At 37.3% G+C, this 18,579-nt stretch overlaps 3 protein-coding genes across 3 annotated transcripts in view; 2 read left to right on the top strand and 1 right to left on the bottom strand.

Moving 5' to 3' along the window:
- LOC147347218 (olfactory receptor 12D1-like) overlaps positions 1 to 18,579 on the bottom strand; it is a 165,405-nt gene that overhangs the window by 64,663 nt on the left and 82,163 nt on the right. The window lies entirely within an intron of this gene.
- Positions 622 to 1,578, top strand: LOC147347223 (olfactory receptor 12D3-like). Its single transcript, XM_086370528.1, has one exon. The coding sequence runs from the start codon at positions 640 to 642 to the stop codon at positions 1,576 to 1,578; it is 939 nt and encodes a 312-aa protein (XP_086226654.1). The 5' UTR covers positions 622 to 639.
- On the top strand, positions 9,672 to 10,697 carry LOC147347224 (olfactory receptor 5V1-like). The gene has a single exon (XM_086370529.1). The coding sequence runs from the start codon at positions 9,732 to 9,734 to the stop codon at positions 10,695 to 10,697; it is 966 nt and encodes a 321-aa protein (XP_086226655.1). The 5' UTR covers positions 9,672 to 9,731.

Raw genomic sequence — 18,579 nt, forward strand, 5'->3', positions numbered from 1 at the left:
TACTTTGGGATTTTCCTGCATAAATAACCCTGCTGCTGTGATGCCCTCTTGTGATGCTGACATCAAATCTGCTGATTTGTATCCCCTCTGCCTACACATGATTTGAAATTTTGGGGTTTACAATTTTTTTTTTCTAGTTTCATGAAGGTTTAGATTGTGGAGAACCTACTCTTATTTTTTTAAGCGGATATTTAGGACTATTGCTAAGTTTCTATTTGTACCAGAAATGAAAAGTGTGTCTATTATGTCCATTTAAAAATATTTAAATTTTTACAAATACATCTGACAAGACTTTAGATACACTAATTTTAATGCTACAATGAGGCTAAAACTGAGTCCTGTTCTCTTACTGTGTTCACTAAATATCTGCTTTTATTATCTATGAGTTGCTTTATAGGTTTAACTCAGCATCCTAAATATGCTTCTTTGTTCTATGTATCACATATATCACACTAACTCAGAATTTATCACAAATTTCTGTCCTTAATTATGTCGCAAGTGAATTTAATTCTAGCATTTCTAACCATTTTACTCACCATAGATCATCCTTATATACTTTCAGATGATGAACTTGCTTCATTTAACCCATACAGTCTACTAGAGCAGCTTTACTAATTGTTATCACTCCTTCTCAGAGCGATGGAGAACGTTACCACAGTGAATGAGTTTCTCCTGCTGGAACTGACCTCCACTCAGGAGCTACAGCCTGTTCTCTTTGTGACCCTCCTGATTATATACATGATTGATCTGTTTGGAAATGGGTCCATATTAGTGGTTGTCATCTTGGAGCCAAGACTCTACTCCCCTATGTATTTTTTCCTGGGAAATCTTTCTTGTCTGGATATCTGCTATTCTTCAGTGACACTGCCCATACTAATGGCAAACCTCCTCTCTGCTCATAAGGCCGTATCTTTCCTGGGCTGCATCACTCAGCTACACTTCTTCCACTTTCTGGGCTGCACTGAGTCCATCTTGCTGGCCATTATGGGTTTTGACCGATTTGTGGCCATCTGCTATCCACTTCGCTACACTCTTATCATGAACCTCAAGGCATGTATTCTCCTGGCAACTGTGGCCTGGATCACCAGTTTCTTTTATGCTCTGATGCATTCTGTCATGACTGCACGTCTGAACTTTTGCCACTCTTTGAAACTCAACTACTTCTTCTGCGATGTGAAGCCCCTCTTAGAGTTGGCTTGTGGTGACATTCGGCTCAATCAGTGGCTCATTTTTATTGTCACTGGCAGCTTATCTATGGCAGCATGCTTTCTCACTTTCCTCTCCTACTTGTATATTATTGGCTTCCTTCTGTTCAAGAACCGGTCCTGCCGTGGGCTCCACAAGGCTCTGTCCACATGTGCCTCTCATTTCATGGTCGTATCTCTGTTTTATGGAACTGTGGGGCTCACCTACATCCCCCCTGCCTCTGCCACATCTGTATCACAGGGACGGTATGTGGCTGTCATACACACCACTGTCACTTCACTGCTGAATCCATTGATATACACCCTTAGGAATAAGGAAGTGAAGTTGGCTTTGAAGAGAGTCTTTGGCAGGAAACTGAAGCTGTCTGTCTAAAGAAAATCATTGGCCAAACAGGAATAAATAAAAACTGTGCTTTTTATGACATTCATTTTCTCATATCTAATAAATCTGATACATTTCTTGAATTCTGTTTTCATTTCAGAAATGGTAGGGAGATGAGAGGCATCAAGGATGATCATTAATTTTTATTTATTTATGTTAACACCAAGAAATATCTATAGTGTAGAATTAGTCTATGAATAGAGCAAGCGTGTGATAAAAGTTTTTATTTGCTTTTTGCATAATAAAATTGTTTTGAATTGAGTTTTCCTTCCTACTAACTAATCCTCTTTATGCATAGAACAATATATTAAAAAAATCATAGATTAGTATGCAGGCTTTACTTTCAAAGACAACTTCATTTGTGACAATTTATTCTCTCTAGGCATGGTTTAATTCAATTTTTCTGGTAATAAGAGCAGTAATAAAAAAAACATAGTTTCACCATTATGGAATTTATACATAACTAAAACGAATCGGATAAGAATATAAACATACAAGTATGGCAGAAAATGGCAGATGAAAAAGACATTCTAAATGTTAATTCGAGGTAAAATCTAGGATGAATAGAGATCATTTGTCTAAAAGAGAAACCGCGTTATATTTGATCCTTGATAAAATTACCAAAAAGGTATAACAGTCTAAGCGTAGTGGTCCACAAGATACTAGTGATGTAGAAATAATCATTAATGTTAGGATAAATGAAATCTTCTCAAATATTTTCTTATGACTTCTTTTCAGAATATGCCAGTATAGGCATACCTCAGAGATGCTGCGGGCTTGTTTCCAGCCCTAAAGCAGATGTGGCAATAAAGCAAGTCATGTGAATACTTTTTCCCCACTGCATACGTTCATACCATAGTGTGTAATCTATTAAATGTACAGTAGAATTATGTCTAAAACAAAGTATGTATCTTCATTAAAAACACTTTTCCTCGCCATCATCTGAACCTTCATTGAGCTGTAGTAATAGCATCAAAGATCACTGATCACAGATAACCATAATGAATATAATAACACTGAAAAAGTTTGAAATATTGTGAGAATTACCAAAATGTAACAGGAGATTCAAAGTGGGCAAATGCTGTTTGGAAAATTGTGCTGACAAGCTCGCTCAATGCTGGGCTGCCATAGATCTTCAATTTGTAAAAAAAAAAAAAAAAAAAAAGCACAATATCTGTGGACTGCAGTAAACTAAAATACAAAAAATTAAGGTATGCTTGTACCTCAAGGAGAAAAATGGTTAAAAAAAATGCTGCACCCTCCTTTCTGTACTGCCCTCCTGTTCTAGATCTTAGTCCTGCAGGTCCTCACTGCCTGGTCAGCTCTCTGACTCCTTCAGAAGGATTTTTAATATGTTGACTGACTTTCAGTTCTCCTCTTGAAGGTTTGTGTTGCCAAACTGTTGCCAAAAGTGTAACTTTAGCTGAAGCTTTTTGGATCTGGTTTTTGAAGTGAGGTGATTTCTTTCTTTGTAAAGCAACTGAGATTTGCAGTTGTAGATCTGTTCTCCTCACAGCTTTAATAACAGACTATTTCCTTCAAATACACAGAGTTTCTCGCTACATCATCACTTCCTTCCTGAAATAATTCTGTCAAATGCAGCTTGCTTCTTTGATTCTTTGAGTCCATGCTGACTACTCCTTGAAACCAAATCAGGTCAAGAAAAATTCCTACTGCTGACTGATTAATAGCTTAGCTTATGCAACTTACTTAACAAAGGGAAATTCAGCAGCTTTTTCTTAGCTTTGCACCAGTGGGCTTCCTTTCTTAACATCTTCTACTCCCTTGTTTTATCTCCATTGTTTTCTAAGCATTTATTTCTATTTTATTGTTCTGGGATTCAGACTTTTCTTAATTTTTTAAAAATAAAATTTGGATTTATTCCTCTATCATTTCTTTTAGGAAAATTTTAGAAGATAAGAAGGGAACATGGACTTAATCTAACCATGTTAACATTGAATGTTTTACTTGTAGATTTAGATGATATCTAGAATAATTTTCATGGCTGAATTTCTATGAATCTCTTCACCAAGAAAACTGGCTGAAATTTGTGGGGCAGAAAAATATATGCATAATGACTAGAATAAAAATATGAAATGCCTAATATTGTCAATTGATTACAGTGGCTATGATGATATTTTACAGAAGATAAAAAGCAAAACTTTTAAATATTATGTTATCTTTTAAGATTTTACTCTGTTGAACAATTGCCTCTATTTCTCTATTATTTTTATCACAATGAACTTGCATGAAATTTCTCAGATGGAAAATAACAGGGAGTTGGAGAGGACATAACCATTGCTTCTATGTGGGAATAAAGATTTATATTGTCAAACAAATGTATTTTGATACTTTAGGTATAAGGAGATAGATGTGGAATAGTGAGAAATAGTGTTCTGTGAGAAGATGCAATTTTACATGACCCTTCTGCATTATTTATTATTTGTAAAATTCTCATATAGAAATAATTTCACTGTACTATTTTCTATTGTCATTTCTATTAAAATGACAATCATTTATTAGCTTAGTTGTTGGTTTTGTAGGTTAGAATTCCAGGTGTGTTATGTCTGGGTTTTCTGCTAAGTTTATCAAATGGCTGAAATCAAGCTGTTGGCTGGGCTGCATTCCTTTCTGGAATCCAAGCTCATTCAGGTTGTTGGCCAAATTCCTTACAGTTGTAGAAAGAGATCTTCATTTCCTTGTTGAATGTCAGTTGAAGCTACTGCTGATTTTTAGAGGCTGCCTACACTTCTAATCATGTTTAAGCAAGAGTGGAGAACTTCTCACACTTAAATTCCTCTTCTAATTTAACTCTGACCTTTTCAACTCAGACAGGTCCACATGATTATGTCAGACCCACCTGGAGAATCTTCCTATTTTAATGCTAATTAACTTGAGGATATCATTACATCTGTAAAATATATATATTTTGCCATATAATTATGGAAGTAATATCACCTTATGTTCATATGTTCTGCCTATACTCAAAGGGAGTAGATTATACACAGGTTAGGTTTGTTAGGATTTATCTTGGAATTTTGCCTACAAATATACACCCATCTTAAAAGTTGTTATGTGACTCAAATGAGACAAATAGTATAAATATATAGTCTTTAAAAATTTAAGTTTCTGAAATTACATGCTATTTAAATTTACATAATTATATAATGAAGGTCACTTGAACATCATTTTAAATACAACAATAAAAGCAACAGCAATCATAATAATTTTCAACTATATCCAGCAATAAGGATATAATGTTATGGAAAATTTATAATGGCAGTATTATTTTGTGCAAAATAATAATAGCAGTATTGTTCTTTTAAATTCTGCCACTATAAACAATTTTATGCGTCCGTGCTGAATCACTTCAGTCATGTCCAACTCTTTCCAACCTTATGGACCATAGCCTGCCAGGGTGCTCTGTCCAAGGGATTCTCCAAGCAAGAATACTCGAGTGGGTCACCATGCCCTCCTCCAGGATCTTCCCAACCCAGGGACTGAACCCTGTCTCTTATGGCCCCTGTATTGGCAGGTGGGTTATTTACCTCTAGTGCCACCTGGGGAAGGCCACAAACAATTTTATAATATACCCTAATTACTAGTAAGATATTCAAAGTCTCCAAAGTCTTCATCATTGCTATTTGGGGAAAAGTAATTAGATTTTCACTACACTGTGTATGCTTTTCTAAAGACATTACATAAACAGGAGGAAAGAAGAGGGTTTCTGGTGTTAGGCATGTGAGTTCGAAGAGAGCAGCAGCTTCCTGCCACACTTACGGTGGTTCCAAACATAAGTGGCCAGAGATGGTAACACTGAAGGAGACAATTTCATTCCTGTTCACATGAGAATATGAGGGAGAGGCTAATCCTTCTTTATAAGGGTAACATTTTCCTCCTTGACAACTCCTGGTTGAATCAAGACAGCAAATCAAATTAAACCAAACTGGGTAAGTGGGGCTAACATAAGTTGTCTTGGAAAAACAAAGAGATTTACCTATGAGTCTTCTGCAAAGAGAAATTAACTAAGTTAATTCTTTATGAAAGGAGATCTGGAAGACTGATTTAACAATGAACAAATATGTGTTGTGTGCCAGGGACTGTTCTAGATGCTCAGAACGCATCATTAACAGTCAATACACTGATATTGTAAAACTTATATACAACTTGTGTTAGTCGCTCAGTTGTGTCCCACTCTTTGCAACCCTATGGTCTGTAGCCCATCAGGCTCCTCTGTCCAGGGAATTCTCCAGGCAAGAATACTGGAGTGAGTTGCCATTCCCATCTCCAGAGAAGCTTCCTGACTAAGGTGTCAAAGCTGAGTCTCCTGCACTGCAGGAAAATTCTTTACTGACTGAGTCACTAGAAGAGCCCATATCCAACTAGGGGAATAGGCAATCCACAATAAGCAGGATAAATAGATAAATTATATATGGATTTCAGAAGGTGCTATGTGTCATGGGGAAATGAAAGGAGCATGAGAGGGGTTTAGAGTGTAGGAGGGCACCAATAGGATGATCAGAGTGGGTCTCATTAAATAAATGTTATTTGAGGTAAGATTTAAATAAAGTTAAGACTTTTGTCAGATAGCTAGCCATGGAGAAGAGCAAAGGGGAACAGTAAAGAGACCAGTGTGACTTGACTGAGTGAACAAAGGGGAGAAAGGGGGGAAATTAGGCTGGAAGAGTGAAAAGAAAAAGATTTTACAGAGCTTGTAGTATTTTTTTAAGAATCTGATTTTATAGGGAATTCCCTAGTGGTCCAGTGGTTATGGCTCAGTGCTTTCACTGTGATGGGCCCTAGTTCTACCCTTAGAGGGGGAAATAAGACTCCCACAAACTGGGAAAAGCAGCAAAAAAAAATTGAATTTACAATTTGAGCTAGGGTGATTGGAGGGTTATGAGTGGAAGCATGATGATGGAAGGTGATTTACACATAATTGGGCTTCACTGGTGGCTCAGCCAGTAAAGAATCTGCCTGCAATGCAGGAGACCTGGGTTCAATCCTTGGGTGGGGAAGATCCCCTGGAGGAGAGCATGGCAACCCACTCCAGTATTCTTGCCTGGAGAATCCCCATGGACAGAGAAGCTTGGTGAGCTACAGTCCATGGTGTCACAAAGAGTTGGACACAACCAAACAACTAAGCACTGCATGCACTGGGCAAGATTAGAAGCATTAAACTATTGAGAATAAGATTATAACTATTAACTGAGACATAGTGAGGACTCGGTAGCTAGAGAAGTGAAAATAAGCAGTAAGATTCTGTGTATAAACATTTCATAATTGATCCAACAGCTAGGAATTGGGGGAACATTGAGATAAAGGTCTAACAAAGTAAGTTCAAGAGATGGCAAAGAATAGGAAATGAGACCATCAGTTTAGTTATTGTTTTTGAGAAGTTTTGATATAAATATCAGGAAAATGGGATGGTAAAGAAAAATAGTGAAAAAGAAAGACAACAAATTTTTATTTTATTTTTTAACTTTACAATATTGTATTGGTTTTGCCATACATCAACATGAATCTGCACAGGTATACACGTGTTCTCCATCCTGAACCCTCCTCCCTCCTCCCTCCCCGTACCATCCCTCTGGGTCATCCCAGTGCACCAGCCCCAAGCATCCAGTATTGTGCATCGAACCTGGACTGGCAACTCGTTTCATATATGATATTATACATGTTTCAACGCCATTCTCCCAAATCATCCCACCCTCTCCCTCTCCCACAGAGTCCAAAAGACTGTGTTAGGAGAAATAATAGCCTGTTCCTTTGCTGAAGAGAATGCTTCATCAGAGAAAGAAAAAAGAATTACAGAGGAGAGAGTACCATTGCTGGAGTGCACACTTGATTAAGTGAGGGGGTGTCATCAAAAGCACAAGTGAGAAGGTTGGCTTGTGCTTTTGGGAGGTGGGAGTGGGGTTCAGGATGGGGAACACATGTACACTCATGGCTGATTCATGTCAATGTATGCCAAAAACCACTACAATATTAAAAAAAAAAAAAACACAGGTGGGGGTGAGGGGGAGCTCAAAAGGGAGGAGATATATGTATACCTATGGCTGATTCATGTTGTTGTACAGCAGAAAGTGACACAACATTGTAAAGAAATTATCCTCCAATCAAAACTGAATTTTTAAAAAAGCACAGACAGTCACTCTCTAGTAATATAGACACAGATGGGAAAGCAGACTTGTACATAGAAGCAAACACATGTGATGCTGAGTCTGGAAGTTCTTTTCAATTGCTTCAAATTTCTCATAGACAAGAAAGCAAGATTAGCATTTGAGAATAAATATAGAGAAAAAGCATAGCTGGAGGTTTGAAATGGTTATCCAGGAGTGTGTGAGAGTGAATGGACTTGAGAGCTGTAAATAAGTCCTTGAATACAGTCTAACTTGATCAAACAGTAGTTGAATTCAGCTATAGTGCGGCTATAGATTCAAGCATTTAGCAAAAATTAACAATAGTATTCTGTGAACGTCAATTCAACAAAGAAGTCTCTCACATCATTGCTGAATTCTATTAGTGTTTGATATGTTTGTCTATGTTAATAAGTAAGATGAAAGTGAATCAAGGAAGTTATATGTCTGAATTTCTCTCATTTGTCAGTGACATTAGTTTTACTAAAAGTACAAAACTTTTTGAATGCTGGAAGAAACGTTCCTCCACTTTTTGTGTTATTTACAGTATAATGGCTACAAACATGACACAGTTTTAAGTTTAAACTGCATCACCAACAGGGCTTCCCCAGTGGCTCAGAGAGTAAAGACTCTGGCTTTAACACAGAAGACCCGGATCTGCTTCCTGGGTCAGGAAGCTCCCATAGAGAAGAGAATGGCAACCCACCCTGTATTCTTGCCTGGAGAATCCCTTGGACAGAGGAACCTGGTCAGGCTACAGTCCATGAGGTCACAAAGAGCTGGACATGACCGAGCGACTAAGCAGGCAGACATCATTAACATATTCCCACCACTTTCTTAAGCCTAGACAATCAACAAAACCATGAATCAATCTCATAGTTTGTAGAATTACCAGCTCCTTGGCATAAATACTTCCACTGTGACTAGTTGCAAGCTATCGATATGATTCACTGAACATGAGTTTGGGAATGAAAGATCAGTAGCAAGCCATTTTATGGCATCTCCATCATACACATACAATAAAAGCAATAATCTCTAAAGTAAAGATAAGAGGAACATGTAAAATGATGAGGGAGTGATGTCTTGTGTAAGTTACCTCTGTTTTTAATATAATTTACTCAATTGGAAGTTTATGTAATTTCATTTTAAATAATGCTTGTGCTTAATATCTTGCCTACAAAATTTCTGGACATTAACAACAAGCTTTTTTGAACCAGTAATAGCTAGCTCTAGTGCACCTTTGCTGTAGTGATTCCTAGTGGCATAAAGTACAGGATAAACTTTGTACAGTAAATGATAAATAAAATATTAATTCATTCTCCCTTTATAAAGAGTTTTTTTTGTTTGTTTGTTTAGAAAGGCTTTCAACAGGCAGAGCTTATTTTTATTAGCTGAATGCCCAGGTCTGAGCATCTTGAACTGTAAGATCTATACGGTAAGATTAATTGTGAATTTCCTCTGTATTTTATGGAACTGCCCTCCCCCTCAAATATATTATCAACCCATGGTACCACTATGTCTTTTTCTGCTCTCCTAATTCTCTAAGCGTGACCAACTGACTCTACATTCAATCCACAAATGTCAGCCTCCAGAAGTGTGCAAGACAGCACAGTTTTTTGTTTAATTAATTTTTATTGGAGTATAGTTGCTTTACAATCAGGGCAGCATAGTTGACTGACCCACTGACAATTGTCTTCAATGAGCTTCCAAATTGCTGCAGCCCAGGAAGACAGAGTAGATGGGCCTTTTCTTCCTTTAGTGCACGTGTTTTACTTGAAAATTCAAAACTGTCTGTAGTGTTCATTTTAAAATATTTGACCAACAGATGAAAGGCTGATAATGTTTATGCTGGGTGCTAATGCATACAGTTGATTTGCTGTGGGATTGTGCATTTTTACAGACCCATCTAATATTTTCTTGATAAATAATATCTTTTCCTCTGTGAAACTTTTATTTTCTAGTTTCGTAGCCTGTTTCTGGAGCAATACCTGACTACAGATATCTATGCTTCCTCGTTCTCAATTTCAGAAAGAAAACCAGAGCTGTATTATGAAAGGAGAAAACCAAACGGTTCTATTTGAGTTTATCATCTTGGGATTCTCCAACTTAAATGAGTTAAAATTTTTACTTTTCACTATTTTCCTGGTAGCATATATCTGTACTTTGGGAGGAAATACCTTCGTAATTTTGGTGACCATGATTGATCCACGCCTCCACACTCCCATGTATTTTTTTCTGGAAAACTTAGCTTTTCTTGACATCTGCTACACCACCACCAATGTTCCCCAGATGATGGTACATCTACTATCAGAGAGAAAAAGCATTTCTTATTTGGGTTGCATAGTGCAACTTTTTGCATTTATTTTTTTTGTTGGGTCAGAGTCCCTGCTTCTGGCAGCTATGGCATATGATCGCTACATTGCAATCTGTAAGCCCTTAAGGTATTCGGTTATTATGAACAAGGTCCTGTATAGCCAGTTAGCAACCTCCTGCTGGACTGGTGGTTTCCTCAACTCAGTGGTGCACACAGTACTGACATTCCGTCTGCCCTTCTGTGGCAACAAGATTAATTATTTCTTCTGTGACATCCCTCCTTTGCTGATCTTGTCTTGCGGGGACACTTCTGTCAATGAGTTGGCCCTATTATCCATTGGGGTCTTCATTGGTTGGACTCCTTTTTTGTGTATCATACTTTCCTACCTTTATATTATTTCTACCATTTTAAGGATCAGGTCTTCTGAGGGGAGGCAAAAGGCCTTTTCTACCTGTGCTTCCCACTTGATCATTGTCCTTCTCTATTATGGCAGCTCCATCTTCACATATGTACGACCCATATCAGCGTATTCACTGGAGAAGGACAGACTGATCTCAGTATTGTACAGTGTTGTCACCCCCATGTTAAACCCTATTATCTACTCCTTGAGGAATAAGGATATTAAAGAGGCTGCAAAAGTTGTGGGGAGAAAGTAGCAGGCTTCAAGCTCCCTCTCTTTTGCTGTGTAAACTTTTCTAAGAAAACGACGTATTACAAAACTGTCCATCTTACTTTTAGAGCTGACTTTTGCAAATTACTCTCAAGCAAAATTAAAAGTCAATGCAAATTTTCACAGCCAGTGATTAGCAAACACTCTTGTTTAAAAAGTCTGTATCAGATCAGATCAGATCAGATCAGTCGCTCAGTCGTGTCTGACTCTTTGCGACCCCATGAATCGCAGCACGCCAGACCTCCCTGTCCATCACCAGCTTCTGGAGTTCACTGAGACTCACGTCCATCGAGTCAGTGATGCCACCCAGCCATCTCATCCTCTGTCGTCCCCTTCTCCTCTTGCCCCCAATCCCTCCCAGCATCAGAGTCTTTCCCAGTGAGTCAACCCTTCTCATGAGGTGGCCAGAGTACTGGAGTTTCAGCTTTAGCATCATTCCTTTCAAAGAAATCCCAGGGCTGATCTCCTTCAGAATGGACTGGTTGGATCTCCTTGCAGTCCAAGGGACTCTCAAGAGTCTTCTCCAACACCACAGTTCAAAAGCATCAATTCTTCGGCACTCAGCCTTCTTCACAGTCCAACTCTCCCATCCATACATGATCACAGGAAAAACCATAGCCTTGACTAGACAGACCTGTGTTGGCAAAGTAATGTCTCTGCTTTTGAGTATGCTATCTAGGTTGGTCATAACTTTCCTTCCAAGGAGTAAGCGTCTTTTAATTTCATGGCTGCAGTCACCATCTGCAGTGATTTTGGAGCCCAGAAAAATAAAGTCTGACACTATTTCCCCATCTCTTTCCCATGAAGTGATGGGACCGGATGCCATGATCTTCGTTTTCTGAATGTTGAGCTTTAAGCCAACTTTTTCACTCTCCTCTTTCACTTTCATCAAGAGGCTTTTGAGTTCCTCTTCACTTTCTGCCATAAGGGTGGTGTCATCTGCATATCTGAGGTTAATGATATTTCTCCCGGCAATCTTGATTCCAGCTTGTGTTTTCCAGTCCAGCGTTTCTCATGATGTACTCTGCATATAAGTTAAATAAACAGGGTGACAATATACAGCCTTGATGTACTCCTTTTCCTATTTGGAACCAGTCTGTTGTTCCATGTCCAATTCTAACTGCTCCTTCCTGACCTGCATACAAATTTCTCAAGAGGCAGATCAAGTGGTCTGTATAAAATATTGCAAATTTTTTTTCAGGGATCAGTGAACTAAAAGGACAGGAATCACAAGGCCAACACTGAACAGAGTTGAAAATTAAAAACTGTGAAAGGGACTCCTTGTGAGGATTTCTGATGATCTTAGGAAGTGTTTGAGTTTCTGAACAGCATTTTAACATTCTTGTAAGATTGGAGGGCTAAAATTGGATCTTGAGCTACCTAATTGAAATTTAGCTGGTATCCTCATTTTATCTGGCAAATTTATCAATAACTCATGTGCCTGTGCTATGCTTAGTCACTTATAGGCCTAGTGGCTATCATAGTGGACAATGTATACATAGAACAATTCTGTCTTTGCAGTTATAAACTAAGATAGGCAACTTGTTTTAAGAGATGTTGCAACCAATTGCAAAGTTAAAAAGGTAGTGTGTTAATGATTCACTTATATATTGATCATTGAAACAAACTAAAAAATGTTCTATGAATAAACATGTGTATTTGATTATATGATAGATGAGGCTAGAATAAGCTTGAAAAAAAAGTTGAGTAAGAATAATCTTTTCAATAAATAGACAAAAGGGTTTATGATTCCAGCCTTACAGTTTATACAAAAATCAGTTCTAGAATACTGCATACCTCAATGTATAAAAGAAAAGTAAAGCCTTTAGAAAATATAGGATGTACTACCATATCACATATGAATTTGTCAGATCCAATCCAGAGAAGAGACCTGAGACTACACAGTCTCCTTGGGAACATTGCGGCCTCTGGTAGGAAGGGCAACAGTCCCTGCACTCAAAGGCTATGGGCTAGAGAACACCAGGCCTCTTGGGTGGAGACCCTCAGTGCTTCCTGCAGCCTGTAGCCATCCAGCCCAGCCCTTTATGGCTAGGGCTGCTGCTCTGTGGTTAACGATCATGGTGGGTGGGGTTGATCCCGGTTTCCAGGGGACTGTCACTGTTGACACCATATGAGATAAGATGAATAAGTGACAAAGCCAACATTTTACATGTCAAAAGGAAATTAAAATTAAAAATATTAATATATTCCTTTCCACCCCCACCCAATTCTCTCTTGCTTAGGGATTGATTTTTTTCCCCCTCTCAATTTTCTTGACTAATACTAAAGCCTCCTATTATGTCTCCCCATTCTTCACCCTATTTTACTAAATCCTATACATTTTGTCTGAATAAACTCAAAGCATATATTTGTTAGAAGTTAATGAAGCAAAGAGAGAGGGAAGGTGCTTTAGATGGTTATGAGCTGTGTATTAGGAAGAAATAAATATCTCTTGTTTCACTAGGTATCAAGTAATCTGTATTTTAGACTTGTTCACGGACTTTCCTTTTTTCTTTCTGTTGACAGTAAATGCTTAGTAAATGCTTGTGATAGTCATCCATACTGTTGCATACACTGTTGCCCATTCACTTTTCATTGCTGTATGGTATTCCCTCACATGGCTAGGCCCACAAACACTTTATTCATTCAATAAACTTAACAAACATCTAAAGGTTGTGTGAAGGTATTATTTTCACAATTTCTAGGTTAATTTTTGAAGAAAAATTTAAAAGGGAGACTTGTTCAACCTGGCATTAAGACATAAACTAAGGCCTACTAATGGAAAGTCAAGTTCCTGGTCCAAAAAGAAAAATATCATGGGATAGAGGTCTTAGATACAGATCCAAGAATTTGTATGGAAACAGTATGTACTAAGTATGGTGCTACAATAAATAATGAAAATTTAGTTATAGTTTGGAAAAATCAGATCATTAAGTGAAGAAAAATAAAATTAGTTTTCTAACTTCCACTTTGTAAAAAGATGAACTTTAAGTGGATCAAGAAGCAAAATTTGAAATTTAAAAATTGTAAAGTTAATATAAAAAAGTTTCAAAGAATATATTTATGAACTAGCAGTGGGAAATTTTAAATAAATCTTAAATTGCACAGCCCATAACCTAAGAAAATATGGATTTTATCATGACAAATGAATGACTTCTTTTCTATGGAACGATAAAAATTAATGCACAGATGAGCCCTTTCTATAAATTATTTGAAAAAGTTAAATTTATAAATGACCAATGATGTCTTAAATAAGGAATTCCTACAAATGAATGAGAAAAAAAAACAAGAAACTTAATTAAGAATATGTGCAAAGAATAAACATAGCAGATTAGTAGGAGAGGAAACCCAAATGATTGACACACAAAAAATCTCCTCATAGTTAGGACATGTTCAAAATTGCTAGTAGTCTGAGTTATTAAAATTAGAATAATAATGAGCCACCACCTCACTCCCATCAGATTGACAAAAACTAGAAAGCTTGATAACTCCAAGCAATGTGAGGAACACTTGTATGCTTCTGTGGATGGTACAGGTATAACTGAGCTAGATGGTAGAATTTTGAAGATCAACCTTGTATAATTTAACTCTACTCTGTGGAAAGTTGGTTTCACTTTGCTCTAACTTTAATTTGCTCTAGAGAAGTCCCCTCTGATTCTGAGGTACTTCCAGGACAGGAAAGAGCTATAAAAATCTTAGCATTATCTTTAGCTTTCCAGAGTGAAAAGCTTTCCAGTGTATCATGATAGAATGGATGATGGACTTATATTCTAAAGTCATGGTGGCTTGATGAACTTAACGACTTGAATATGGCTTAAGTGCTTAACATGGGTAGGAAGGGAGAATTTTAGAAGTGGTAACAGAAGTGGTTTCCGAACATTTTTGTTCCAAACTCAGTTTCATTAAAAAAACAAAAAACAAAACAAACCTCTTGGAACCTACATATCAATACATTACACATCTTGCAGGATGTTAAAATATGTTTCCATTTTAGCTGAGACAAATATATCCAAAAGCAAGGTGCTAGGTCACTAAAGAAGTACATAGTTAGAGAATTGATTCTGTGGCTAAAGAGGATTTCTTTGGTGAGAACTGGGGTGTTAAGTAAGCCTCCCCCAGTCCCAGAAAGGTGCTTCCCCTTAACTTCAGCTGAGAGGAAAAAAGAGAACAAGTTAAAGAGCTCGATTGTACCACTGGAATTGTAGAGTTCAAGGACCAATATACGATAATGTGGTAGAGGAACAAAAAACCAGAAAACGGCTTTTCTTCTAATAATGGGCAAAGGCTGCAAGATGATTCTCATTGGTCAGTTGTGGGCCAAAAGGTAAGAGTCTACCTGGAACAGTTTTGATTTCACATGAGACTTCCAGAAGCAGAATTGCAATGGCAACAGAGCCGCTGGAAGACAAGCAGATGCTTAGGGATTGAGGCAGGAGTTGGAAGGAGCGAGTCTCTGGACCTCAGAGGTGTGTCTCTAGGGTCCTTAGAAGAGTCCACAAAACACAGGGACCTTCTGCATCCAGGGAGCATGTCCTTGCCCACTCCAGTTCCTTGCGCTGACTTTCAGGAGTTGAGGATGCTCCTGGCATTCAGGTAGAAGACCCTGTATTCAATAGCACAGACTTTTCAGGGTCAGTTAATATCTGTCACTTCCTTGTGTTCATAAAGTTGTTCTACATTAGGGTCTACAATTTGAATTGTTATCTCTGCACTTTTGGTGTATTTTTGATCACAGGTGAGTAAGCAGTTTTTTAATTGCTTAGCTATATAGCTCTACATCTCTTGGAGATACATTTTCTATGCCTTGTTCTTTAGATGAGAGACTACGTAAGTGGGCACGTGGAGTGTAATGAGCTGTGAGATTCCAAAGGAGGGAGAAATCGAACTCTCATCCCATGCTATGAATGGCAGGCTGAGTGTGTGTGCATCGCGGAGCTGCTGCTATTTTAGGTATTTCAGCATCACTCAGAATGGCCCTCTGCTGGCTTACTGATTCTTCATTAATAAAGGACAGAAACATAGGGTCAAAGTCTGACTTACACATCAATTTCTGTTTTATTTATCATTTTATTTCAAGTTTTAAAAATACATTTGTTGAGTTAAATAAGCAGCATGGGTTAGTCTAGTAGTTGGTCTCTTACCACCCCAAAAATAGAAGGAAAGATTGAAAAAGGTGAAGGAAGAGATAAGCAGTGATGGAAAACATGGGTTAGACAATGGGATTTTAGGGTCCCTCTCTTGACAGTGCTGTTTGCATTAGAGAATTCATTTGATTCTGGTAAAGTGAAATACTATATTATGGGAATTTAACCCTTTATCCAACATATTTGTTCCTTCTACTGAAAATATCCACAGTAGGTCACAGAGGGAAAAGACAGAAATTAAAACAAAAATACAAATAAGCATCCTTTCAAACTTAGAATTCAAATATGTATTTGTATACAGACCAGGGCAATCAATGAAGTTTATTGTTTTGATTAATATACAATACTCTCCTTCATTTTTACTTTTGCTTTTTATTTTATTTTTAAAATATTTATTTATTTGGAAGCACCAGATCTTAGTTGCAGTATACAGGATCTAGACCCCTGACCAAGTATTGAATCCAGGACCCCTGCATTGGGAGTGCAGAGTCTTAGCCACTGAACCACCCTCACCTTCATTTTTAGAAAGTCATGTTTAATTTATCTTGTTAGCTTCTTTTTTGTATCAAACTACAAAATCAATATTTCTCTGTGAATTAGAACTTGAACATTTTAAACTAAGAGATTCTCTGTATTATTATTTTAATTTTATCACACATTTCTATTAATTGACCTAAACCAAGCTCTAGAGCAGTATCCTTTAATAATACAAGCATGAACACTTAAATTAATTTACAGCAGAGCCAGGAAATTAAAAAAATTATAATAAGGATCAATTTTTCAAAAATTAATTAAATACCAGATATTTAGTAACAATTATTAATAGATTTAACTATCAGGACATGGCAGGCATAGCCCATTGCCATTAACAGTCAGGAAAAAACCGATCAGAGTTGGAAACAAATTGAAATAACCCAGTTATGTGAATATAAGTGGTAGTAAAAGTATTTTTAAAGAAAATTCTATTGTCAGCAATAAAGTTTAATTTTTAGCTACTCAATCAAATGTGTATTAGTCTGGGAAAGATAAAACTTGCAATTTTTACCTGATGGCCACATAAGTCTGCTGCTGCTGCTGCTAAGTCACTTCAGTCGTGTCTGACTCTGTGCGACCCCATAGAAGGCAGCCCACTAGGCTCCCCCGTCCCTGGGATTCTCCAGGCAAGAATACTGGAGTGGGTTGCCATTTCTTTCTCCGATGCATGAAAGTGAAAAGTGAAAGTGAAGTCGCTCAGTCGTGTCTGACTCCTAGCGACCCCATGGACTGCAGCCTACCAGGCTCCTCTGTCCATGGGATTTTCCAGGCAAGAGTACTGGAGTGGGGTGCCGTTGCCTTCTCCGCACATAACTCTATCAGATATTTATTTTGCTGAGACTCAGTGTTTTCATCTGGAATTCGGAATGACAACATTATTTATCTCAGAGAATTTATCTAAAGAGTAAATTAGATTCTGGGTAGAAAGTACTCAAAGGTTTTAAGTGCTTTTCTCTACCCAGCACTTACAATAATTTGTCCAACAAACACTGAATCCTACAGTAGCCAAATGGCTCTTGAATTTTCCAGAATGATGACCAGCATCAGGGGGTCTCTAATTTATTAGGATGAATCCTTAAAAGTTTGTTAAAAGATAGGACAGTTAACTCCAAGTTCAAGGAATCTAATTTAGTATGCTTATTACTGAAATTTATCATAACAAACATAAACATAATCATCCATTAATAAGGGTGGGTGTATAAAAAATTGCTGTATTCATATGAATATTTGTATATCATTCAAACATTATGTTTCAGGAGAATATTTATTGCCATGAGAAATCATTATAAAATGGTGCTTAAGGAAAAAACACAGATTAAAACATGTACTTTCTGATCTCCATTTTGAATATTTCGTGCATGGAAAATTGATTAGATGAACATATACCAAACCATTAGTAGAGGTTTTCTTGGATGGAGATACTAATTTTTAATGTTTTTATTTTGTTTTTGATATTTTCTAAACATTCTAACACAAATATGTTAACTTTAATCAGAAAAAAATAGATGATGAAAACTTTGGAAAAAATTTATCTAAAGGTGAACATTGGGCATGCTCTCTATGATATCTTTTAAAATAACTCTAAAGCACTCTACAATGTGAAAAAAAATTCTCCTTGAATTTAGATTTGTCAAGCAATTTAGGAACTAAAGAAGTCACTGGTAAAGAATGAACTGGGAATTTAAATTCAAACTATCCACAATTATCAGTGTAGTAGAGATATTAGGTCATGTTAAGCTTATGACACTTCTCTCCATTCACTTCTCTTTGGCACCGATAACTTATTAAGAAAGTCAGGAAATATCTCTGATGAAAACATCGATAACTGTTACTGAAGTGAAGTGACTAACGGTTGTTGGACTGGGCACCAAGAGTTTGTCCTTAGTCTACACAACTGAGCAGAAAAATGTCAGGAAAACTTGGAAATCTCAGAGTTAAGGGTAAGAAGATATGTGTCTGAGGAATGTGTACTAACACCCTATTATACAAAGTGCAATGTTGCCCTATGTGACCCTGTTTCAAAAAGCTATAGGAAGAGGGGAGAGTATGGGCAGTGGAGTGGGGGTGGGGAAGGAGAGGGAGAGAAAGACAGGATGAAAGAGGGAGGGAAGGAGAGGATACTTGAAAGTTTTCCTAAAACAGGCTTCAGAAAATCTGTCTCTGAAGGCAAAATAAAGCATAGTTTTAAGT

The sequence above is a fragment of the Bos grunniens genome, chromosome 23 (assembly GCF_055505025.1).
Source record: "Bos grunniens cultivar Pamir isolate PY7600 chromosome 23, Bosgru_T2T1.0, whole genome shotgun sequence".
In the NCBI taxonomy this organism is placed as follows: domain Eukaryota; kingdom Metazoa; phylum Chordata; class Mammalia; order Artiodactyla; family Bovidae; genus Bos; species Bos grunniens.